General features: G+C 39.3%; 3 protein-coding genes and 1 long non-coding RNA gene across 6 annotated transcripts; 2 read left to right on the plus strand and 2 right to left on the minus strand.

Annotated features, from left to right (window-relative positions):
* The first annotated feature begins 10,381 nt into the window (after positions 1 to 10,381).
* Lac (septate junction protein lachesin) lies at positions 10,382 to 12,915 on the plus strand. The gene is made up of 7 exons (XM_090155941.1): positions 10,382 to 10,520; positions 10,673 to 10,782; positions 10,861 to 10,992; positions 11,066 to 11,165; positions 11,230 to 11,502; positions 11,637 to 11,924; positions 12,002 to 12,915. Exons 1-7 carry the CDS (start codon positions 10,475 to 10,477, stop codon positions 12,127 to 12,129), a joined length of 1,077 nt encoding a protein of 358 aa, XP_090012067.1. The 5' UTR covers positions 10,382 to 10,474; the 3' UTR covers positions 12,130 to 12,915.
* On the minus strand, positions 12,833 to 13,895 carry LOC149932863 (uncharacterized). Its single transcript, XR_016472844.1, has 4 exons — positions 13,786 to 13,895; positions 13,667 to 13,699; positions 12,971 to 13,040; positions 12,833 to 12,892 (listed from the first exon to the last, which is right to left on the minus strand). It is a non-coding gene; the product is annotated as an uncharacterized LOC149932863 (long non-coding RNA).
* On the plus strand, positions 13,704 to 21,894 carry sage (salivary gland-expressed bHLH). Of its 3 annotated transcripts, XM_090155938.1 has the most exons (5): positions 18,261 to 19,294; positions 19,800 to 20,258; positions 20,374 to 20,533; positions 21,187 to 21,385; positions 21,451 to 21,894. In XM_090155938.1, the coding sequence occupies exons 1-5, from the start codon at positions 18,703 to 18,705 to the stop codon at positions 21,706 to 21,708; spliced, it is 1,668 nt and encodes a 555-aa protein (XP_090012064.1). In that variant the 5' UTR covers positions 18,261 to 18,702; the 3' UTR covers positions 21,709 to 21,894. The 3 variants fall into 3 exon arrangements, with proteins under 3 accessions (XP_090012063.1, XP_090012064.1, XP_090012066.1); XM_090155937.1 differs by lacking the exons at positions 18,261 to 19,294; positions 19,800 to 20,258 and adding an exon at positions 13,704 to 15,629; XM_090155940.1 differs by lacking the exon at positions 19,800 to 20,258 and having other exon boundaries at positions 18,263 to 19,294.
* LOC149932865 (uncharacterized) lies at positions 15,694 to 18,070 on the minus strand. The gene has a single exon (XM_090155725.1). It carries the CDS (start codon positions 17,944 to 17,946, stop codon positions 15,814 to 15,816), a length of 2,133 nt encoding a protein of 710 aa, XP_090011851.1. The 5' UTR covers positions 17,947 to 18,070; the 3' UTR covers positions 15,694 to 15,813.
* Positions 21,895 to 26,048: the final 4,154 nt, after the last annotated feature.

The following is a 26,048-nucleotide window of genomic DNA, read 5'->3' on the forward strand; positions in this document are numbered from 1 at the left end:
TTAATATGTCGACTGCACAAGCCGTAAATGCGTCAGGACTAAATAATTTTTGGGTTTGGCGTTTATTAGTTATTAATAAAAATAATTTGGTTTAAGCTTTTGAATGCATGTTTTTTTGGATTTCCGTTAAAGATTAAAATGAGTCAGGCGTAAAATGTTTTGGGGTTTATTTGCTATTATTGAAGTGCTTATTTGTTATTATTAAAAATGTCAAGTTTGAGAGATTTAGATAACATTGATGTTAGAGGAAAAAAGAAGATTAAAGCTAGAGAAAGGTACGCTGCCAAAAAACTCGATCCTGAATTCCGGAAAAGAGAAAACCTTAGGCAACGCCAGGCTTACGCAGCGAAAAAGCGGCAGCGTCTAGATTATACTTCGGGGCCAGATGCATTTACAAGTTGTTAGTTCAGATGGACCAGATGCATTTGAAACACATTCAGGTTCCAATGCCATGTATGGCCAGAAGTAATAAATAAGTGTGGCACTTACTTATCGAAGCCGTATATGGCCAGAAGTAATATCTCACTCAAATTTAAGGTTTATTACTAATTCAGGATTTTATGTTACCTGCATGCTTAAATGAAATACGGGCACGAAAAAATTAATCGCCTTCTCGGCGAACTTGTTTCAGTTCAAAGAACTGGTTTTGGTATAAATTTAATGTTCATAAGTTAAAACTTTGAGCTGTGCTACGGATATAATTTCGAATGAGTAGACAGCTTCACACATTCAATTTCAAACTCAGTCGCCAGGCGGTGCTATTTCTGACCAAAATTTTAACTACGGAAGAAACCTACAGCATTTCGCTTATGTAGACGACGTTTGAAAGCTCCTTTAGAGCAAGGTAATAAAGGGCCGGATTCTGGGCCTTACGCAATTTATTATTTTTCCTATAGTCAGTAACGCAACCAAAGTCTGATTGGATTGGAAGGTATATGTCACAGTACTGGCGAGGCTCGACAACCATTTTTTCGCCAAGATAAACATTATGTGTCATGTGTGAAAGAGCGACGTTAAATAGCAGGGATTGTGATTTTTGGGGTCCTGGAGGAGGATTTGGTAAGGGTCCTGGGACAGATTCGTTGTTGGTATCTGAGACCCAGCACTTTCGAAGAGACCACGGTTGAACAATGGTTTGACACTGGAGAAGACAGTGTGTCAGAATTTATAGCCCGGTGTACCTAGTAACAGAGACCATACCACCGAAGGCCTATCATCATAGTGCCCTACGCCAGCGACCCCAAGCCCGGACAGGTGACAAATCCAGCATGGGTAGCAGAACCCTACTACTGATGGTCGCACCTTTGACGCAAGCCACTCAACCCAGCAGAAGGTGCAGCAACGGGTGGACCAATCCCCACTTCGCACACAGCAGGAGATGACAGTCAATATGGCCCGACAAGTGAAGGCAGGCCAGAGACAGCAGCGAGCCATGAGGGACGGTATGTCCCAGGAAGACATAAATCCGCGGGTGCCATCGACTGTCTAAATCTCAATAGCAGGGAAGACTGGGACGTCAAGGGCAGCAACAAGACCGTCGAAAGTAGTGGCATAAACAAGGTTAGGGTTTCCACGTCCAAATCCGCCTTTCGGTGGAACTTTGGCTGTACTAAAATCCCTCTCTGGTATCTTACATAACTTGAACCCATCCCTTGTCGGATTTCTGGCTACGCCACTGTGACGAAGTGCTCCATATGTTGACAAAATGCGAGCCAGACCCGTAGTTAGTGCCTAGCTAATAACGTCAAATGACGAGGTTACCATTATTTGGACTAAACGCATCAGCCCCTGTATCGAAGGAATTGGCAAAGACGTAGGACCAAAGAAGGAATGACATCACTCTTAACGAAAACAAGTGCTATTTTATATTCTATAGTGTCGCAGTAGGGTTGCTTAAGTTGGCCATTGTAAAAGATGGCTTTCCGAACAATTATATCTCAGAGAAGGAAATGGGCGCCGTTCATCGCGGGATTTTGGAGAGAGAGGACGGGACACCTTCGGGTGAACCTCTACCTCTCATCAAAAATTGCCACCTGACGGAGGGTGCCATTACCTACATCTATAGTGATGCCCAAGCTGGGGAGTGGTTAAGGAAGGCCTTAGGCCAAAATTACCGTGTTTTAGAGGGCACGAAGATTTTAGTTCTAAAAGCCAGTGAACTCCCGAAAGTCGCCTTCAGAACTATATAATAATGTCTGGACGAAAAATCCAGAAGTCCTCCTAAAGAGGTTGAAACTCTATAACAATAAGCTCAATACGAGCTGTTGGAGAATAGTAACCTCTATCTATGACAAGAACTTCATCAATTGGATTTTACAGATGGATGAAGAGTCTGTCACTGCTTTGAAGGAGGCGGGATTTTCTGCCTACACAGGGGTGGATATTGGAACTTTTAAAGTCTTCAAGAATCCTAAAACCAAAGCTTAGGCTGGAGTGGTCGGACTATTAATCTGCATCAATGGTAGTTCTGTGACGATGGTTTAACTGTGGAGGGCCTAGATGTGGCCCTCATTCAGGAACCTTGGATCCACAATGGAATAATCCAAGGGCTCAAAAATGCAGTTACTGTGTATATGACTACAAATCTGCTACACTTATATCGTGTATTTTGATACGAAGGGGTATTCACGCTCTTCCTTTTTCAATATACCACTGCCACTGTAAAAATCATATCTTCGTCTGTTAACTTTCCTTATGATGTCTTGCCCCCTCCATCAAAGGGGGTGAACCACTGTGAAAGTCTGGTCAAAAACCGGGTCATTGGTTATGATTCCAATGCACACAGTGCCGGATTTACTAAGTATGCCTCGCGTTTTGAAGGTGCCTCGCCAGGGCTAGGTTTCCCCTCTCCTCCGAAAGCTAACTGATTTTCTGAGTTATTGCGCTATCAATGTTTAGTTAGCAGATGCTACCCTAGTCCCCCCTACCTTTTTAAATCAGATTTTATTTTCCTTCAAAGTTTCAATCCAATTTCCCAAATAGGATACTTCGGTAAGGCCTACCTAACCTTGCACGCGCGAGCCGCGACACGATACAAATGTCAAATGAAAGTTACGAAACAGGCAGGCTGACAGCAAGGCCTCGTACTTCACTGCAACAAACTTAGAAAATTCTAGAAGCTAGTTTTTACTTTTGACCAATCAGCTAAAGCCTGGGTTAATTTACATTATCCGAAATAGTCAATTACGTTAATTTAGTATATCCTCCCGGTGGATCAAAGTTGGTCGTCAGGGTGAAGAGGAAACCATGACGGCACGGGTGGCAGAGCTCCCCAATGGCCAAGGGAAACAACATCACGCAAAAATGAACTCATAAGGGATTGTCAAAAATCAAAAGGTCTCATATCGGACTCGTAAAAATAATATGGAAAAATTGGTCTACTGAATCGTAGCGATATTTAAAAGCTTGTTGTCCGATGTTCTCAATGATTGTGAAATTACCACACGTAATGGAGCGTTATCGTTACACGACTGAAGAACGTGCGGACATTCATTTTACGTAGCGGATGGTAATGCATATGCTGTTCAACGAAATTACCGTGAAAGGTACCCAAACAGGAATATCTTGAACCCACGAATTTTCGCAAATGTCCATCGTCGATTGCGTGAGACCGGCGCCACACAGGTTAGATTTGGTAGTCAAACTCTTTGTAATTACTTTTAAGTGTAGTAATTACTTCTTAGTAAAGAAACTAACCTGATTTCCTTATAGGCAACCAATCATGACAGAGGCCGCCCAAGGGATATTCGAAATCCCCAGATGGAAGCAGATGTCTTACAGGCCTTTAACGACAATCAGTCTACTAGCTCACGTGCTGTAGCACGTCCATTCGGATACAAGCATTCGTATGCTTAGCGTGTTCTTCAAGATGACGGACAGCAACCTTATCACCGGCGAAAGGTGCAAGATCTTACAGCGAACGATTTCCCATTGCGTGTGGAGTTTCGCACGATGGATTGCAGAGCGTTCCATCCAAGATCCCGTTTTTCCAACAACTGTACTTTTCAGTGACGAAAACCCATTTTCCAGGGAGGGTGTTTTTAAAACTCACAACCAGCTCGAATGGGCTCACGTAAACCATCACGCGACGTTTACCCGTGGTTATCAGGAAATATTTTCTGTTAACTTGTGGGCTGGAGTAGTTGGAGACGTTTTGATTGGTTCTTACACGTTGCCTTCAAGACTCAATGGGATGACGTATATTGCTTTTCTGCGTGATGTCTTACCTGACCTTCTTGATGATGTCCCGTTTGCAATTTTACGATAAATGTGGTTTCAGCATGACGAGGCTCCGGTTCACTTTTCCTTGCGAGTTCGTGCGTTCCTCAACGGACAATTTCCATAGCGATGAATTGGTCGAGGAGATCCAGTCACCGGGCCTGCAAGATCACCTGATCTAAACCCGTTATTTTTTGTAGGGCTGGATGAAAGATCTTGTCAACGAAACTCCAGTCGAATCAGAGGTGGATTTAGTTGTAAGAATTCACGCCGCTGCGGAACCCATTCGTACCACACCTGGAGTGTTCCAGGACATACGTTCATCTCTTCTTCGCCGCTGCCTTCTTTTTCTAAGAGTTGGAGGACGACATTTTGAGCATTTCCTTAAAAACAAATTACGTTTCGCACACGATAATGTTTTGCTTCTTTATTTCATGAAGTCCCATTTTCCTCCTACCCCTAAAATCGGCTTTCCTATCTGGGTTCTTGTGTTCGTGTGGTAGCCTACGGTTAGGCGAAACTTTAAAAACTCTACCACTTGTCCTATTCGTTGCAGAGGATCGCCACGAAGACAGTTAAACATCTTTACTCAACCCCTATAACACCTTAAATTTTCTGTACTGAATTTTCAAACACCCTGTATAATATTGAATCACGTTCTTAACGGCGCGACTTGCTTTAACGCCGTTGATTCTCTATAACTTGAACCTTTCTTCCCTCGTCCGTCCTCGACCTGAACTCTCTTCCTGAACACATGAAGACTCGACCAAATCGGGATCACATCAGGAAAGAACTCAAACTCTATCTCGAAATGTACAATTAATATTTATATATATACATATATTCATTCGCCCTGTCGTGATGGGTCTCCAACCTTTTGCCAGGCGCACCAAGAAATTAAAGAATTAAAGTTCGGTTAAAGGCCGACAGCATAGTGGCATAGCTCATGTGCCATGCAGCCAGCCAACTTCCAGTGAAAAGACAGAGTAAACCGAACAACTATATATAGTCGGCGTTTAAGAACTTAAGCGTGCCATACCATGTGTCATACAAAAGTTTCCATTTACTTCCACCATAATTAAAGATAATATAAACCTCATACTGTAGATTCAAAATAACTGCCTCGCGCGTAGTCAATAGCATTTACCACTTCCTGCCGGAACTCAAAAAAAATTACTTAACCAACTATAGGTTCATGGTTCAAGGTTTTATTGTTACTTGTACATACGAACACTCCTTTGAATCAGGGCAGTATCACCAAAAAAAATTGAAAACTAATAAAATAAGTTTACATACATAGCTGATGTTATTACATGAAATAAACAAGGTACTACAGGGGGGGGGGGGTGAATGCAAAAAAGAAAAAGAAATTACATTTACTAGTGTAGAAATGAGGATATTAACATATTCACTACAACATCTCAGAAAAACAATAAACTTAGAGGGTAAACAAGTAAGAAAGTGGGCAAAGGTACACACAGAAAAATATTATTGTAAATTTTACAGTAATCTGCGGTCAGCATAGATGCCAGCAGAATGCTGTTAATTTCACAACCAACTCTGACTGTTTTCTTTATTGTCATGCTTCCTGTTAAATTTACTGGACACTCTGCTGTTTAAAAATACAGCAAGATAATGTTATATTTACAGAGTATTGCTTTTCATTTAACCTTCATTCCAGACGTATTTAATACGGTAAAATTCCAGTGTTTGCCGTAGTTCTAGTTATCAAACGTATTTAGTACAGAACCTATTCACAACCTTAAAATTCCATCAAACATTTTACGGATCAAACCATTATCACATTGGTTTAGGCCTAATTAAAAATTGACAATTATTTTATTAATCAATTCATGATAGAAATATATATAATTTTTATCAATTATTATAACAAAAAAAATGACAAAATATTCTCATAAATCAATAGAAAAACTTAATCGAAAATATCAGAACTGACTTCAACTTTAGATAATCATGGTTAGCTCGAGCCTTTGTCGTTTAGAGTTATAGGGACAACCATAGGAAAGTAAACTATTAACTTGGTTTCAAATTATTAAGTACACGATGAACAAGGGTTGTAATTAATATAGCATTTTGCGTGGGGTGCTACTTATACAAAAGAGTATATAAAAATATTTTTATCGGATATTATTATATTTAAAACTAAAAGGAATCTTGTGCGATTTTAAAAAATGTTTTGACAACTAAATAATAATTAGTTGTTTTATATACTAGCGCTTGCCGCTTATAACAGAAAAAAACAGCAACGTGTGGTAAATTTACGCATTTTTTAAGAAAAACGTCAACCACGGTTTCATATTGTTAATTTTAATATAACTGTCATTTTAAAAACAGTAAGAATATGAATTTTTACAGTCGCTACTGTTTTCTTCAAAATACAGCAGAAAGCTGTACATTTTACGACAAACAGCTGTTAACCCACTTCAACTGCACCTTGCTGTAAATTATAAACCGTATTTGCTGTTTTTTCAACAGTAAGTTTTGAGTGTGTACACTGAGGCGAGTATAGTGTAGCTAACGGACGAGCGGGTACATTAGTTAGAAGAGTTGTGATATTATCGACGATGTTTATCGGTACTTTTCTTCCAATGGGTCAGAATATATGTTATGCCATGGACAGGTCACTATTGTCATTGGAAAGCCCACGGCCAACTTTGATGACGCGTTCGCAGGGCCGGCGTGATGCGGGTGCAAAGGCTAGCTAGAATTTAAGGGGCCCCGCAAATTTCACTTTTATATTAGAAAATAAGTGATTTTTTTTCATATTCAAATAAATTATGGGATCATTTCACCTATTTTATTATACATCTAAAATTTCTAAGAAACCATTACACGAAGTGGGTGACTATTTTAGTAATAAACCGACCCCGCAGCGTATAGTGGGAAAGGCTGCGATGACTGGGTTCATTTAAGTCAAAGAATTAAAGCGCGTGGAAGGTCACAAAGTCATCGACAGGCAATGAAAAATTGGATAAAAACTGAAAACCATTTGAAAACAGGAAAAACTATAGACGAAGAAAACACAAAACTAATCAAAAGTGAATTTTTGAGGTGGAAAAATATATTTAAGAGAATAATAGAAGTTATTTTATTTTCAAGTAAACGCAATTTGGCCTTTAGGGGGTCTTCTGACACTTTGTTTACGCCTAATAACGGAAACTTTCTTGGGTTAATCGAGCTTCTCGGAAAATTCGATCCTGTTATGCAAGATCATTTAGACCGCATCACCAAAAACAAAAAGAATAAGTTTCCTAACCAATATTTGTCTCATTCGATTCAGGATGAGCTTATTGTGAGTATGGCGAGTAAAACCAAAGCAAAAATATTAGAGAACATTAAGTCTGGCAGATATTTTTCAATTTTATTAGATTACACTCCCGATGTTAGCCATAAAGAACAACTTTCAATTATTCGAATTGTAGATATTTGCGATTCTGAACTTCTGAAGTTGAATTTAAAGAATACTTTTTAGGATTTTTAGAAGTAGATGACACAACTGGGTTGAGTTTATATGAAACGCTGAAGGAATTTTTAGCTATGAATGGACTGAAACTTTCCGATTGCCGTGGTCAAGGATACGACAACGGCGCCAATAGAGTAATGCCACTGTGACGCTCTAGTACGTCCCACCCATGCTCTTTACTATAGATAAAAAATTTGCGATCAAAATGGCGGCCATGGCCAAAGCTACTCTATATGAGAGGTATAAATAAAGGTGTACAGGCGCGATTTTTAAGGGAATTACCTAAGGCTCTCTTTACTCCATGTGGCTGCCGAATTTTCGGAGGTTACATGCCGAAAGTGGGTAAACCCTTCTTTACAAAACCGTCAATCATAAAGCACTCAGAATTCGAATCTAGGGTACGGAGTTCTATATTATCTTTGCCATAATATAGAACTTCCTATATACAGGGTGTCCACTAAAATATGAACCAGAGCGAATATCTCCAAAACAGTTTTAGGTACGAATTTGAAATTTTTAGGTGCCATAGTGTGTGTAGGGGGAAGCCTACTTTGAAAATTTCGATGACCTTGAACCATGTCTTCAAGAAAGTTGGTTCCAATAAGAAAAAAGTTCCTCGTCACGGTTTAGGCCCGAATAGCGTGGACCCGATCTGATTCGACCAATAGTCCTTTAAATAAAAGATAATTAATAGCCGATTATAGTGTTTGTGCTGCTGCGACTGGACATAGGCCTATAACTGGTTTGTCTATGGTTTATCTTTATACTGCCAAAGCTGAGAATTTTCTATGCATAGATCTGGCACCATTTTTCAACAGGGGGGGGGGGGGCAAGACAGTCAGAGAGGGATTATTTAAGCTCTTATAGGAAGTCGAGAAAAATTTTACCAATATCACAAAGGTCGTAAAAGGGAAAATTGCAAGAAAGCGCTAATAACCCCAAAACAAGTCGTGTTACATTGTCGAAATTTGATAGACAATCTAATCATGGTAAGAGATTTTAATATTCGGAAAATTGTATGACCTTGAACCATATCTTCAAGGTCATACTAAAATCATCTCTAGAACCATTAGGCTTAGAGCAAAAATTCCAATCTTTTTAAGCCTACTGAAACTGTATCAAATTCGGTTAACAAGTTCGTTTGACACTAACAGACACAAATAAAGTCTTATTGCGAAACTCATTTGAATCGGGTTTTGTGAAGAAACTATCATGTATTTCATTTAATTTTTATACGGTAATATTTTTTTAAATAAATATATTGAGAAAAGATAGTTTAACTTACTAAACCTTGTTTTTTCTAAAAAGGAAAGTGGAAAATCGAAGAAAAATTATTTTTCCGCGATAACGCTTGTATTCCCCGCCTTTGGCGATAGAAGGTTTTTGGTCGTACGTAGCGCCTCTAGCGGGATTATTCACACACACAAATTAACATTAGATGCGAGGAGATTGATGGGGCCGCTAAAGTTGGCCATGCCAGATCTAACGCCATTAGACTTTTGGGGTTTCGTAAAGGAAAGAGTTTACCACACAATGGAATCGATTGTTACCAGAGCACAGACGTGCGTGGTGGTGGACGGTGATGTTTTTGAACATTTAATTTAATAAAAGGTGAAAAGATAAAGAATTTTATTTTACATTTTAAAATGTAACTTTATTTTAAAATTTATTTCATAATCGTTAAATGTTTTAGATTTTCAACTTTGTTAAAGCTAATAAATTTTACTCAAAAATAATTTTTATTACAATTTCAAAACTTATTTCAAGTTATTAATACATAAAATGTGACGAAGAACAACTTTCTAATTTTAATTTTTACTCTAAGCCTAATGGTTCTAGAGATAATTTTAGTATGACCTTGAAGATATGGTTCAAGGTCGCGATTTTTTATCTATAGGAAAAAGCATGGGTCTCGTGCCGTGACGTCACACTGCCATTACTCTATTAGTCGAATCCGATCGGTTCCACGCTATTTGGGTCTAAAACGTGACGAGGAACTTTTTTCTTATTGGAACCAGCTTTCTAACACTTACGGTTGGATGACCTTGAAGACATGGTTCAATGTCATCGAAATTTTTAAATTAGGTTTCTCCATACACAATAGGTGGTGTTTTTTCGCCTGTTCTGGGTTTTTTGAGCAGGTTAAAAAGTGTAGCCACATGACGTCATTTTACTTCAATTCTGTCTTGACGAAAAAAACGAGTTACAGTAAGAAGGGAGTAGTTAAAGGTTATTTATAAAACGTTTCCGGTCATGTTTTCGTGAAACGAAATTTAAGCTGATGACAAAGCTAGATTACCCCCTCTACACCTGCTTTCGAGGAGGAGTAAAAAGTGTAACCTTAGAGCTCTGGAACAAGCGAACAAAATTCGGGACAGGGTAAATCTTACCCCGAGAACAGGCGAATAAAACGTCTTAGGGTAAAAAGTTTACACTTTTTGTCCCCGGACAAGTGAAAAAAAACCACCTAATATGCACCTAAAAATTTCAAATTCGTACCTAAAACTGTTTTGGAGATATTCGCCCTGGTCCATATTTTAGTGAACACCCTGTATATATTTTGAGAGCTGCCATCTATCGCTTGGTAAAATATTCACTAAATATTTAATTGCATTGTGCAGATAGGTGGCGACTCTTACTTAGCCCCAAAGGCCCAACTTCAAAAAAATTATTATGGGATAAACCTGGAGCGCATGAATAATTTGAATATTCCAACGTTATTTTCAGTATCATTTTTATTTAATCTTTTAGTATTTAAATAATTAAAATACAATGTATTTAACGATATTAGAGCTATTTTCTTGTTTGTTGGTTTGTGGTAAGAACATTTTATATAGTTGTATAAACCAAGGCTTATTAAGGCGTATCCCATAATGCCGAAATAAATCCTTATAATTATTTCTAATGAGTGATATCCCTAATTTACAACTATACATTTTACTAAGTGTGTCTGTTTCCAATTCCGTGTAGCATACGCCCAACAAAATCCGACCATTTCCTTTATTACAAAGGAACGTGTGGTTAATATTGGTGATACTGTTGATTTACAATGCTCTGTACAATATGCAACTGATTATCCAGTAAAATTACCTTTTTTTTTTAGAATTAAAAATATTGTTGTGTAAATTTATGAAATAGATAATTTATATATTTTATAGGTGTTATGGATAAAAACCAATACCGATGACCCATCTAATGTTCTTTTAATATCATCTGGGAGCACTCAAATTGTGCCTGATCAAAGATTTTCAATTAGGCATGATAAACATAGTAGCACATACACTCTTCAGGTGAGTTTCTACCAGTGATATAAACCTAAGAATATTTATATAATTGGGTCTATTTCAAATTTACAAAATATAGATAACTAAACTACAAGAAATAGATGCCGGATCTTACCAGTGCCAGGTTCTTATTGGTTCTTCTAGTAAACTCACATCTGATGTTACAGTTTATGTTCGAAGTAAATAGAACGTTTTTCGAGACAATTAATTATCAAAATATTAACAAATTTTTTCCTCATTAAGTTCCCCCAGTAATATCTGACAATAGTACAAGATCCGCTATTGCAAGTAGAGGTTCCACAGTGACTTTATACTGCTACGCTACCGGTTATCCCCCTCCAAGACTTTCTTGGAGGCGTGAAAACAATGACCTTCTTCCAACAGGTGGAGCAGTTTACCGCGGAAATGTTTTAACAATTCACAATATCACCAAAGACGATAGAGGAACGTATTACTGTATCGCAGATAATACAGTTGGCAAGGGAGCCAGAAGAAATGTTGGAGTTGAAGTAGAATGTAAGATATGCCACCAAGAATTAATTAACGTTAACTGGTCACCTCGTGTCTTATTCTCAGTTAACGTGAATTCATTCTTGATGCCACTTCTGAATGATCAGTAAATGATGTTAAAGTCTAAATTATCTTAATAGTTCCACCAGTGGTTACCGTAGATAGGCCAAGATACGGACAAGCGCTTCAATATGACATGGATCTTACTTGTCATGTTGAAGCCTTCCCATCTCCCTCAATTTACTGGAAGAAAGATGATTTCCAGTTAAATGACAATCAGCATTATGGAATTTCTATTTTTGCGACGGCTGATGAGTTTACAGACACTACACTAAGAGTGATTACGATTGAAAAAAAGCAATACGGCAACTTTACTTGCGTTGCTAGCAATAAACTTGGAGCAGCTATGCGAGTGGTGGAACTTTTTGGTCAGTAAATATATTTTTTAAGTTTTTTTACGGGTTTATTTGTGTAGCTAATTTAACGTTTCTTTTATTATTTCCAGAAACTGTTAACGTTGTGTGCCCTCCTGCTTGTGGAATCGGGCTTTACTCGGCAGCTCAAACCATCGCAGCTAGTTCTCTTTTTGGTCTAATGATTTGTGTTCTCATCACGGTTGTAATGAGGCGATAAACATATCGGATGTTTTGTAATCGAATCTCATTGTCATAATATTCATAGTCATCATCATCATTGGTATATAATAGTGGTTTTCAAAATTGTGTCCCTGACATTGTTTGAACTGTCAGTAAATGGACACCACTCAGAGAGAAAATCTAGTTTGTAAAATGATAGTATGTGGTATTAGTTCACTGCATTATCTTGTTAAGGGGCTAAAATCTCTGCATTTTTTTATTTACAAAGCATATTAATCCATTCTAAATGGTGCAATTTAACGGCCAATTTCTGGTTATTCTTTAACATTCCATATTCCCATTTTAGAATTTTTATTATTGTGTAGTTTACAATATTATTCTCAGTTTTATTTAACTTAAGGTTCTTATGGTGATTTATTAATGAAGTGTTCTATATTTCCCTTTTTACATTAGAGCAACGTTAAGTTCTTTGGAATCCCGGTATTTACAGAAAAAAAGTTGTTTCCCTTTATATCTGGGATCATTGTAATTCGTACATTCCTACAAATGTAATGGTATTAACGTAAAAACATTCCCTCCAACTTGAAATATATTTTATATTCGCTGTCAGTACTGTTAAAATTGAGATATATTTTGTCAGTAAGTCACGTCCATTTTTATAATCGAGAGTTTATTGCATTATTGCACAACACCCAAAGTTAGCTTTTGGGAAAGACATTTTTTACAAGTATATGTAATTTGACGTTCACTTTTTCAGATCTGATATTTTTTATTGTACTTCGAATGTTGTTTTTATACATCTAGAATAAAGTTGACATTATTCGGATGTGTTTTACTTTTTTTTCTGAAGGCTTCAATAAAAAGCTTATAAGAAATACTTTCGCATGCGTGTGAGCTCCAGGAGTCTTCCGAAAATATTTTGCTGTACCTAAGAATCTTTTGGGTACACTAAAGAAAATAAATACGAGGTATAGAAACTAGCTTACAGGAGGCGTTCAAATTAGCATAACGTTTGAAGGCTGTTGTTTTAGTGTGATAAACTTCCTATTACTAACATCATAACGCATACCGGAAGTGAGTATCCTTAACATATTTCGAGATGAAATTTCTATACCTCTATTAACTTTGGGTAGTCACTATTTCTCATTCACCACGCCTGTGTACTGCGGAAACATTTTAAAAATATATAAAAAGGTTAAAAACCCAAATTACAAAATAATCTTGTTTTTTCTATTTGTGTTGTTTTGATTATTAAATTGATAATTCTGCAGTTTTGTTTATAAATAATTATAAATATTATTATAATAATTTATTTTTTATAAATAAATTGTTATTATAAACAATTTATTTTTTTTATAAAATCTGACGCCTTTTGGTTTAATTTTTTTTTCCAAACGCTGGGGTCGTTAATTATTTAATTTAAAATTTCAGAGTTTCCGCGGATTTTGTTTCTGATAGCGAAGGGTTCCGCGAAAAATAAAGGTTCCTATTTGCTATGAAGGACGCCATTTCCGTTTACGCAGATGGGCAAGGTAGATTAAGATAATTTAACAGTTTGCAAAACTCGCACCTACCACGTTTTAAACACTTGTCAGGATGCTGTACGTCTGCAAAATAAACGTGTTTTGATGTTTGTCAGTGTTTTAATGTATTGATTTTTAAGTTTTATAAACTGGATTGGTGATAATTGTACCTTTGACTTAAAAAATTACCGAGAGAGGGCTGTCGCGTTTAGTACGCATTGGAACATCAAGGAAGTTTATGCTGTGAACCATTAGTCGGTTGTTTTCAGGTTTTTCTCTGGAGTATAGTGGTACGAGACGTGTCAGCTATATGATACTCCCTTCTTTTGTAAGACAGACTTTAAGCGCAAACCAGAGACTCGCGCAGTCATTTTTCCCGTTGTTGGTGAAGTCGCGTTCGTCGATGGAAATAATATTATTAAAATTATGTCGACCTGTGATTCGGAACAAACAAACAACGAAGGCAGTTGCGATCTGAAAGTCGGGGAAGTTTTTAGCCTACGCGACAAACTGCCGATTCCGGAGTTGGCTGACCTATTCAAGAAAAACCTGGAGGAAGTGCAAGTATTTCCTTTGGAGATTCAAAAAGGAGTTGTCCTAGCTTGCAAATATACCCCCGTGAGAGAAAGCTTGACTTTCGATCGAGGAAAAAACAGCGTATCCATCGAGTACGAGTATAAACAACCCGTGATTCTGAGAGAAGCAGCGCCGGGGAATAGCTCCAGGATCAAAGACGCCACTAATGACCAACTCTTTCTTAGCGAAACGAAACAAGGCGCGAAAGTTTCAATCACGCCATTATTTAACTACCCATCATTACCGTTTCTGCCATCAATCAATAACGATACGTACAAAGTTTTAAATTTTCCTCCGACCAACCAAGTTACGAGCCTTGAAAGTTCCCAGGCGATTACAAATCGCAGCGGAGCCGATAGCGATTGCCAAATTATCGAATACAATAATCAAAACCATCCTTGTCGCGCTGGACATTCTCAAGATTCTTTGTTGGTAAAAACGGACAGCCACGCCGGTTTTCGAGACGGGGTCATAAAGAAGACTCCAACAACTTCCTCCGCCAAAGAAATCCATAGTGTACTGACCGTTAATGATAAAGCATTCCAACAGCCGAAACAAAACTTAAGTTTAGACGCCCATCACCGGAAAAGAGGTCCTCTACCGGTAACTGTTTGCAACGCCGCGCGATATCAATTTTCGAATTGCGGAAGTGTTCAACAATTAAATATTGATAAGCCTATAATTTCTAATTTCGGAAGTTGCCATCGAACTAAAATTGATCAGCCTATTATCAACAAGATGAATTATAAACAACTACCCGTACGAAATGTTAACCTATCCAGCAAACGCAAAAGTAAAACAGAACATTCCGACGATAAAAACAATTTGCCAAAAAGCGATTCCAATAAGCGCCCTCGATCTAGTTTCGATTCAAACACTAGCAGTGAAATCGCTGTTTCGTCCCAATTTGCCCAACCGATAATTCCACAAAATAATTCATCACCAATTAACAAAGTTCCAAACGCGTTAAAACATCTGTCAAGTGGTCGAAGGGAATCAATTGTATCGCAAGTTGAGGTAGGTGACAAGGCTGACAAGAACGATATACTGCGTGTCTGCTTGATGACGCCTGCTAAAACGGTAAATATTAATGAGGAATGCAGTCCTAAACAACACGGCGAGTTTGGTAAATTACCCAAACTGATTCCGATATCGTATTTACAACGGGTATACAAAAAAACTGAAGACCAAATATCTAATTCGAACCGATTGAAATTGGAAGACGCCATCCGAATTTTCGGTGTAGACGGCTTACCTACAGATATGACAGATCTTAATATGATATTGGAACGAAGCCACCTCGTCAAGAGAATCCTTCCTTTGAAGGGTAAAGCGAAACCTCAAAGACTGAGAATTACCAAAGGCATTCCTAGTACCGACGAAGACAGTGACGAATGGCTATTCAACGACAATGACGACGACGATGAAAACGAAGATGGTGAGTTTATTCGCATTATCTTATGTTGAAAGTGTGCTACATGTACTAATAAGGAACTCAAGCGTTGAAAACCAAATGAATAATTTTTATTAAGGTATAACAATTTTGATATCAAAATAGTTAGGCCAACAAATTATTTCTCGAACATTGACAAATCGTCAAATTCGTCACCGTCCAGCATTATTTAGTGTATTAAATCCTCCTCCGATGAGAAAGATTCAAGCTCGTCACTGAAGGGCATCGTTTCGTGAGTCAGGTCTTCATTGGATGACGAGAATTCTAGCTCATCACTATAGGGCATTGTTTCGCTAGTCAGATCCTCATTAGATGACGTTTCGTATCTCAAATCTAAATCATCGTCTAATTTGATTTGGCGTGTTGCCAGTCTGGTATGACCTCGAGTGATTGGGCTCCGGTTCGGGGTCGCTGTTCTGGATTCCTGTTCCAATGGTTCTTGCTCCATTTGTTCTTTTATTTGATCTACCAATTCTATGACCGTGTTTTGTAGGGTGCTTTCATCGGTGGATTCTTCCGATCCCACCTCTTCGGAGACCCGTTCGACTAATTCTTGTATTACCTTCTTCGCGAAATTTGGATCGGGCGAATTCTTTCCAGCTTCTTGCACCATTTCTATCACCTCTTCGATAATTTCTGATTCGGCCTCGCCCTCGATCGCTCGGTTGGTCAACTCTTCCACAATAGAATCGACGAGTTCCTCAATCACTAGCGTATCACTTTCGGAAGAGGTCAGATCTACTATAGAATGTTCGCTCATTTCACCCAACTCGTCGTCTCCTTCGAAAGGCGACATCGGTAGTTCCCCATCGTACCATTCTGGTTCAGAAATTTCTTCCAAGAAGTCCTCATCACCGAACTTCATTTGTAAGTAAGCTGCTGGATCAACTTCTCGGAGTTTAACGCTATCCAAGAAGTTTTCCATGGTGGATTCGGAAAAAGCCGAACTTTCGCTGGTAGACTCGTATTCCGACGTTTCATCCAAATTTCCCATTCTCGGAATACTATCTAGAGAAGCGGTTGTTGAAGACGGTTCGCTGTACCATTCTCTAACCTTTCGGTCAGCCAATTGCAAAGTGTCTTCGAGAGAACGTCTTTTTTTAGTGCCTTGTTGAATGTTAAATTCTTCTCTCTCACTTTCGGGAGTGCTTAATTCGTCGCTGTAGTCCAACGTTTCAGACAACAGGTCTTCTTCACCGAAACTCGGAGTATTGGTAAGTGACGACGACGAAACTATCTTGATTTTCTCAGGTGATTTTGAGATGGCTTTACGTTTTATATCGGTTGTAGCGGATTTCGGGACAGTTATTCGCTTCGAAAGTGGTTTTGACGCTGTTGTCGATTTTGGTGTAGATTGGGAGGCGCTTTTGGATTTAGTCTCTACTTCCGGCTTCTTGGATTTTGTGGCGGTTTTGACTGGTTTCGGTTTAGCATTTTTTTGATCTGTAGTTTTCTTAGGAACTCTGGATTGGGTACGTTTCTTAGGCAAACTGAATACAACCGCTCTTTTGGGTACGCGAATCACCATTTCCAGATCTTTCAAATCGGCCTCTTCGATGGTCGCTAAACTTGGTCGGATCAAAACCGATTCTAGATTTTCTTCAGCTTGCCATAGCAGGGACTCGTTTTGTCGGAAAGACTCCTGAAGAGCGGCGATCTTATCCTGGGACACACGTATAATGTCCGGGTAAACGCCAAACGTTTCGTACAAGTCGCTAAAAAGGTACTTCCAATAGTCCAAATTAATCTCTTCCTGCGGTAATAAAACGTCTTGTCTCCTTCTGGTGGTAACCGGAGTTTGCGGTACGCTCTTGAAATGGTGATTGTCACTTTCCACGGTTTGTTTCCTCGGAATCAGCTCTTGGTAGCGTTCTTCCAGATATTTGGGGTACAGGAAAGGCCAATAAGTGGGATCTATCTCGTCGATACTTTTACAGACCGCTTCTTCGTATTCGTTGGCGTTTTCTTCTTCGTTGTCAAAGGCCTTGGACGTGGCTGACCAAGAATCTCCAACGAGGAGTCCTTCAACCGTTTGTCTGGTAAAGGTCAAGTGTTTCTTGATTAACCGGCTGTGAGGATTGTACTCGCTTAAAACTTTGTGGGGTAGATTCCTCGTAGATAGTAGATTTGATGGAGGCTTAATATGATTTAGGCCTGTCTGTTTGTCGGCCACTCTCATGGTTAAGTTGATCAATTGCTCATCCGTGGGGGCGATGCTTTCGTATCTCAGCCCTCTCTCGTTCAGAATTTTTGGCAACGGTTCGAAGTCATCAAGCTCTAACCCGTTAGATAAGTTTACCATGATGACCACTGTTTGTCTCTATTGAACTTTCTCAAATTTTTTAATGCTTCTATCACTCCTCACTCAACGGTTTCTCAGTTTTTAATAAAATAGCCTTTTCCTGATTACTTTTAAATTCAATGGATTAAATCTCGAGGTTGATTCAGGGCGTGCGCGCGTGTTAGAAATTAAAAATTTATAATATTTATTATATTTTCATCTTTGGGGCGGAATATTTCTGGTACATTAGATAAATTAATTTACATTTGATTACGATCAAATCATTTATTAAAATCATTACAATTAAACGTAATAAGATAAATGATTCCCTCTACTACAATGTTATTAAATTCCAAAATTTCGTAAATTTAAACTTCGTAGGCTCGCCATGTTGTTTTCATCGTATTTTATATTTTATCCGCAACATTTAGCAGAATAGCGTTTTCGAAGGTGAGCGGCTCGCTTGTGTAGTTACTGAGTGTAGAGGCGGTGGTAGTACGCTTAATATACATGTACGCGATCCACGCTCCGCAGACTTCGTTCTAGCTATTTAATACATGGACATATACCATGTAGACTTGGTAACGTACACAGTTAAAAGCGGCGACAGTTAATCCTGGATCAGTCGTTAACCATTGGTGATAATCTAAAGGTTTTTACGTCGAAGAAAAGCGTTAAATTTATACCGGTACCGAGTTCTGATCGCGTAGGCGGAGATTTGACATTCGAAAAACCATCGCCGAATTGTTAGTCGCGTATTTGCTTTAGGTTTCAATAATGAGCGACGAAGAACGCGAAGCCTTGAATCATTTGGAAGCTTCGCAACGAGGGCTGTACATCAACATCAGCCCGGTTACCGTCAAGAGGGAGCTTCCATCTCCCTACTCCATTGAAGAAGATTGTACCAACGACAAAGCGGCGGAGGAGAGCTTCACGGAGTTGCGAACCGTGACTGCCTCGCGACAAGTCCAACGCCATTTTCGTGAAGAATCGGAACGGAACTACGTAAAGATGGTACAACAGCGAGCGCAAGACGAGGAATCTGTCCGATTTCCGAGTCTGCCTGTCCAGTCGACGCCGTTCACTTTCACTCACTTCACCAGCATTCAACACCAGTTCGTTCAAAGTGGTCGTCTGAACGCGCCGGAGCAATTCGAAACGTCTTTGCACGAAGGGATAAAAGAGAGGTCCACCAGTCGCGTTATTTACGAAGATTCGTACCACTCTTCACCGCCGGATCCAGAGAACGACTTTAGCAACAACTCTTCGGTCATCGCGGCCCAGCCCGATCCTTACGTGTACCATAACAATGACGTTCCGACTGATTTAACCGAACATTCCATCTACAATCGATGCAGAAGAAACCGAAGTAAGATACGCCTCGAGTCGAGATCCATAAATGGATGAGGAAAATAACACGTTGATTGTTTGACCTATCCCGCTGTTTCATAGTAGGGTCAACGCGCCTTCGTTAAGGATTATTTGTTCGCTACCGTTTTAATTGCGTAATGAGCCAAAACGTATAAGTGGGGCCTGCAAGCTCGCTAAACGGCTGCGCATGCCCCCCCCCCCCCATTTTGCTACGGCGAGCTATTATTAAACGGTGTCCGACACATTTGCGAAAATGAGGATGAAGAGCGTTGTTTTTCTCTCATTAATTGCGAATTCTAGCAATCAAGCTGTTCGTGCAGCAAAGGCGCCGTTTCTTCTCCCTCCTCCCCCGACAGGTAAAAAACGGGCGTCATTTTCAAGCTGAGCCGACCAATCCCCGGTTAGAGCGGTATGAATGACGGAGAAGAAAAATGTTTTTACATTTTAATTTCGATATATCGCCTTGTTTAGCGAACACTCTCGTACCTTCGCTCCAATTTCAGCCACGTTATTACGAATAACTCCCGAGATGTCGCTGACCGCTTCTCGTACCAGAAGCGACAGAACCCCTAATTCGGAAGACGTCGCTACCTTGACGGAACTGAAGAACGAGTTCGTGTCCTTCGATTTCGACGACACTTGGATGGAAGAGGGGCAGGCGCCCCGCCAACCGCCGCTGCAACAAACTTTTTCGGTACGGGTTGACGTAAACAGCTGCCGTTCACGAAGCTGGGATGACGGGGGCCAAATTAAGTACGAAGAGGCTTCGCAGTCTGACGAGGTATTCGCGCCTCGGAAATCTCCACCAATTGACGTTATGTACTTGGACGATATTTCACGGTTAGATCTAAACTACCGAACTTCCAACGCGATGGCCGGTGAGTCCACTTACCGAGAGAATATTAACGTGGAATCGGTCCTATTGGCGCTAGGACAAGTCCGCAGAAGGAGACGATTCAGAGGTAGTCCGGTTTCCATTTTACCGGAAACCCCTCGGTGTTCAAATGGGTGGCGGGTGACGGTAATACCCGGGCTTCAATCGTAAAATTAAAAAAAAAAATGTTTTTTCTTGTACAGGACGCAATCCGACACTGAGTCGAGAAGAGCAAAAGAAGAGCGCCTGCGACCGCGAAAGAGGTCGAATGAGAGATATGAACAAGGCTTTCGATCTTCTGCGAACTAAACTACCTTTGACTAAGCCGTCGGGGAAAAAAATGTCCAAGATCGAATCACTCAGGTACTCAATTATCTTATCCGTTTTTCGATAGCTCTTTAAAACTTTGTCTTTAATATCGGGTTGATACGTTTAGCAAAATTGGTAAAACAATTGCTTCGCTCTATTTTATAAGCCTAAATATAGTCGATCACCGTTCCTGTCAATGGAATATAGGCAGGGGGGGGGGGAAGCTTCGTCATTAAAATATAATGTAGAAAGTATACGACCTACGTCACGGAGAAGGGATCTCACAGGTGTTTTCTCGCTATAATAGTCCTGGAAGAACGAAAGAAGGCAGGTGATTCCGATATTGGCGATTTTACCCTCGGATTCCCTATCTCACCAACAAACAGTTAAGCCCCGAACTCAATATGGTTCGTTTTACGGGTGAAATTCGGATTTAAAATAGCGTAAAGTCCCGTTCCCAGTCCCGTTGTCACATTTCGCGCTCTAAATAGCCAGGTGCATCTGATTCGATATTCTTTAAACGGCTGGCTGAGCACACGCATTTCCGTCCCTTCCATCACCCCGAAAAGACATAAAGAACAATTAATATAGAAGCGGCACGCGCCACCCGCTATTGGACAAAACGGTCGAGTGCATGGCTCCTCTTTCCGATAACGAGATTCGATGAGACCATAGCTACAGGTGTCGCTCTCCTGTATATTTTTCAGATCGGCTATTCGCTACATCGCCCACTTGCAAAACGTCCTGGACAATCCGGACGCTTGCGAGGATTTTAACAACACCGGCGGAGTTCCGTCCATTTTCGAAACAACGACTTCAACTATCCAACCGTCCTCTGGTAGTCATCCTAACGTCTGGAACCCTTCCGGATCCGCCACCGGATTCTCGTGGCCAAAGTCCAATTCTGTTAGTAGAACATATCCTATCCTTTATTTTATTTGAGCCCTCTAATGAAGAATCATTTCACTCAGAATGCTCCGGTTAACTACTCGTCTTCGTCTTCCAATATTTCTCCCGTTCCTGGGGTCATTGCCACGAAGGCTGGTGTCTTGAAAACGAACGGATTTTCAGTTGGTTCCTTTCTCAACCTCCACCACCACCACCACCACTACCAACAACAACAACAACAAAGCGCGGAAACCTCGAACGTCAACGGTGTAACGCCATCTTCCGTCTGGAACACCCACGAAACCCCAACAGGGCAAGGCTCGTTTCATTACTACCACTGATGACCAATCTTTTTACGTTATCAATCAGCACCACGTGTTGTCGACACCTCACGTGTCATTATTGCGAGTGGTATCTAGTCTAAGATAAATTATAGCGAATTGATCAAGATCTAGTCGAAGTGCAAAATACGAAACGGAAGTTCCATATTTGCAATATTGTTGTTTTGTATATATTTATCACCTCATTGTCGCCTTTTTAGTTAAATGGCATCGTTCAGTGGTTTTAAATTTATAAATATCTTCAAAATTTAGAATTTGTCTTAATTTTTATTCTAAGTTAAAGTTTCCGGCAGAAAACACATCTCGTCATAAGTAGCATAAAAACATAATATGACATTTATCTAAATAATGCTGGTAGAGTCTTGCTTGTTTGCGGTTTGAAATTAAAGACTTTGAAAATAAGCAAAATCATATTTATGATAATTATGTTACTTGTGGCTTTATACAGGGTGTTTTTCAAAAGGTTATGCAAAAATTTGAAGGAGTTGTAGGGGGTGAGTTGAGAAGTATGCCTGTTGTTTTCCCATTTACCTACGATGAGTTAAAAGAGCGCCAGAGAGCTTCAAAGTGTGGCCTACTAGCCCCTGGAAGTAGGCTGCAACAAGTGCCAAACCAAGCGGCAGGGAAATGCGAACATTAAGGTTTGGGTTCGTGTTATAGGTGAAAAAGGACTTTGTAAACAAATCGTGGTAACCAGCGTAAAAAAAAAGTAAACTTAAACAGCATTGGATTTGCGCTTGTTGCAGCTTACTTCTAGGAGCTAGGAGGCCACACTTTGAAGCTCTCTGGCGCTCTTTTAACTCATAGTAGGAAAATGCGGGAAAAACAGACATACTTCTCAACTCACTTCCTACAACTTCTTAAAAATTTTGCATAAACTTTTCAAACACCCTGTATAATAATAAGCCTACCAAATTCCAGACGCGGTTCTAGTAGTCCAAGAGCTCATGACAAAATAAGCATGTGATAAGGTACACGATGGGTCAAGGTATTTTTTAATTAGGTTAGTGATTTGTTACCAAGAACTGTTTGTCTTACGGGTCAAAGTATTTCCGGAAATACGAACCACGTGACGTCACTTCCGGTGACCTTGAAAATTGATATGACCTGATACTGGTATCATTCGATTGGTCTCAACGTGCTCTTACCAAATATCGCTAAATTAACCTTCAAATCTGAACCAAGAGGCGTATAAGATTTTATTTTCATCCCATCTAAAGGGTTTGAAGTAAATATTGCTCTGGTAGCGATATATAACGTGTAGTTGTGGCAGTGGCGTAGCCAGGATTTTGGTTCGGGGGGCACACCATTGAAAAAAGTAAATAATTAAACAATATTTGTACGTACAAACATACGTTTCGGGGGGATCCGTGCCCTCTGTGCCCTCTCCCCCCTGGCTACGGCACTGAGCTGTGGTAGTAGTAGTAATATGTCTGGAAGCAGAAAAACCAATTTTACGTTTATATCTGGGAAGTGGAGGCCCTACAGTTGAAAACGAGCGAAACGCCTTGATTTGGTTACTCTTCTTCGGAGATGTGGACACACTAGGGGTGTGCAAAATATTTGGTCAGACCAAATAATTCGATCGAATACCAAATCGAATATTCGATTCGTCGAATCGAATAGCGCTTGGAAAAGTTTGCGAATAATCGAATTTTTTGATCAAATAGTCGAATATTCTAAAAGATAGGGAAAAAGTATTTGGTATTTTCAAATAGTTTGCAAACTGGTCGAATAACCGCGGGTCTTTTTCTAATTTGTTGAAGTTCAAGGCCATCCCAGGAGAGCGTAGGGAAATTTCCGAAATAGAGCTTATTTCTGGCACCTCTCTTTAGGCCGCAGCGCCAAGGACCATATAAAGAGTAGCTTGCACGTCCATTATCCATACCGTTTGTATTAAAACGTCTTAGCGAAAGGCAGAAGCTGTTTATTCTAGCGCTTATTGGCTAGATTACTCGCGTGTTCTGTTTTGTGATGGAATTTTCTAGAATAGCGAAGTAAAACTAAAATTGGGTCTAAACGTAAACCAAGTCCAACACAAAACTAAAAACTGGGAGGGAAGTTGAAGTAAGTAACTTTATGGATTTTTCTGTATAGAATTTTTGAGTTAACTAAATTAATTATTATTGATTTAAAATTAAATTAATGCAATTTTTTAATTTGTAACAAAAGATCTGCTCTCTCGCGTTTTACATATATTTAAAAACTTGAAATTTTAATTAAGTATTTGCAAACTATGAAGTATGTAGCATGTCCTTTGATTTTAATTGTAGTTAGTAGTTACTAAAGGTTAACTATATTTTTGTAGGTTACGATTAACTCATTTTGATCAATTCGAAGGAAGGTTGAAAATAAAGACATTTTGTACAACAATTAGAATTAATTTGAATGGTAAGTTAGAGTTTACCACAGTGGCGTAATATAAAATTCTGGGCCCGCCTGCAGCCTGAGATAATGGACCCCCTTCAGTGTTTTTTATTAAGAGCCTTAGAGAATGCTAAGTACAATTAAAAATTTAAAAGACCATCTTTTAGGACGGGCCCGTCATTATACCACTGATTTACCAAGTTCGCCCAGGCTTTGTTCTAGGCTATACTGTATTTGGTTTAATATTTTACTATTTTCAAGTAAAACAAACAGTGATTTCAATTACTTTTTTGACAAATATGCAAACTATTTGGCTATTTGAAAACCAAACACGTCGAATAATTTGATATTCGAAATACAATTTGATATTTAATCAGTTAACTGGTCTAAATTTTTGCCCTAAAAATATACGACCAAATTATTTGACGTTATAAATATTCGATTTGGTATTTGCCGAATTTGAAAAAAATATTTGATATTCGATTCGATCCCCAAAAAATGGTATTTGCACACCTCTGGGACACACTAAAGAGAAAGCAAGCTAGGCAAGCCCTTAGTTACTACTTAAGGATATAACAAGTTTGAAAAACCATGTTTTACTTGAGGTCATAGCATTGATATAAATTCAGAAAAGTTATTTTGAAATTAAATGAATTTTCATGTTGAATCAAGTGACTTAAAGGAAATTTTAATTTTTAGTTTTAAAGATAATGTGACTATCAAACTGAATATGGACAAGTGAGGTCTTTGAACGCGATTGATAGTTATTATCGTATGGTATACCACTGGTTAATTGTGATTTGAAAGAGTACTAGTTATACTCTGAAGACACGAACTGTTGAGATGGTACAAGCACTGTTAATTGAAAGCATGAAATTGTACTTGAGTATTTGAAATACGAAATAATACTTTCGTTGTTGAGACCCGTGCTGGTATAAGTACTGCTGAGAATCCTTGATGGTACTTGTACTCATACCCCTAAAGATACTTGATTGTTCCAGTTGGAAAAGAATCATTCAGTGTCTTACAAAGGTAATATATTACATAGTACAACCTTAGCTTTTTTATATTGCACATTTTCGTTTCAATTTAAGTTTAAGGATGAGTATTCATCTACCTATCTTTGCTAATGTTTTTCGTTGATTTAGCCAAAAACCTTTCGGAAGAAAAAATAGTGCGGTTTGAAGACTGTCATATACATTGATTTTCCAATACTATGTCATGGGTAAAATATGTTTTGAATATGAAAATATATCCCTACGCGGTGTAATTTTTAAATTTTAAATCTTTAAACAAAGTAATAGACCAGATAAATTTTGAGCGGTGGATACACATCCGTGATTTGGCGGGAAATTCACGGTTCATGTTTCATTTTAATGGCCTAGATGGATACCGGGGGGGGGGGGGGGTTAGACATTCAAAGAAATCCCGTACACTTTCCAAGAAATCCGAAACACAGCCTGAATTTCTTCAAAATCCCAAAATTTTCTCAAAATCCGGCAACAGATCCAATAATTGCGAAATCTGACGAGAAATCCGGCAAGAAATCCCGGAATCCGAAGGGAAATCGCGAAATCCGAAGAGAAATCCCGAAATCCGGCAAGAAATCCCGGAATCCGAAGGGAAATCGCGAAATCCGACGAGAAATCCCGAAATCCGGCAAGAAATCCCGGAATCCGAAGGGAAATCGCGAAATCCGACGAGAAATCCCGAAATCCGGCAAGAAATCCCGGAATCCGAAGGGAAATCGCGAAATCCGACGAGAAATCCCGAAATACGGCAAGAAATCCCGGAATCCGAAGGGAAATCGCGAAATCCGACGAGAAATCCCGAAATCCGGTAAGAAATCCCGGAATCCGAAGGGAAATCGCGAAATCCGACGAGAAATCCCGAAATCCGGCAAGAAATCCCGGAATCCGAAGGGAAATCGCGAAATCCGACGAGAAATCCCGAAATCCGGCAAGAAATCCCGG

Source organism: Leiobunum rupestre, chromosome 8, assembly GCF_980474605.1.
Source record: "Leiobunum rupestre chromosome 8, qqLeiRupe1.1.hap1, whole genome shotgun sequence".
Taxonomy (NCBI): domain Eukaryota; kingdom Metazoa; phylum Arthropoda; class Arachnida; order Opiliones; family Sclerosomatidae; genus Leiobunum; species Leiobunum rupestre.

What these genes read in the sequence shown, in the direction of transcription:
- LOC149932865 (XM_090155725.1), bottom strand. Translation starts at nt 17,946, where the DNA reads ATGGTAAACTTATCTAACGGGTTAGAGCTTGATGACTTCGAACCGTTG.
- Lac (XM_090155941.1), top strand. Translation starts at nt 10,475, where the DNA reads ATGTATTTAACGATATTAGAGCTATTTTCTTGTTTGTTGGTTTGTG. An exon ending in TGTTGGAGTTGAAGTAGAAT is followed by an intron (nt 11,503 to 11,636) that starts GTAAGATATGCC and finishes TTATCTTAATAG; the next exon opens with TTCCACCAGTGGTTACCGTA. An exon ending in GCGAGTGGTGGAACTTTTTG is followed by an intron (nt 11,925 to 12,001) that starts GTCAGTAAATAT and finishes TATTATTTCCAG; the next exon opens with AAACTGTTAACGTTGTGTGC.
- sage (XM_090155937.1), top strand. Translation starts at nt 14,042, where the DNA reads ATGTCGACCTGTGATTCGGAACAAACAAACAACGAAGGCAGTTGCGAT. An exon ending in CGACGATGAAAACGAAGATG is followed by an intron (nt 15,630 to 20,373) that starts GTGAGTTTATTC and finishes TTTCTTGTACAG; the next exon opens with GACGCAATCCGACACTGAGT. An exon ending in TCCAAGATCGAATCACTCAG is followed by an intron (nt 20,534 to 21,186) that starts GTACTCAATTAT and finishes TATATTTTTCAG; the next exon opens with ATCGGCTATTCGCTACATCG.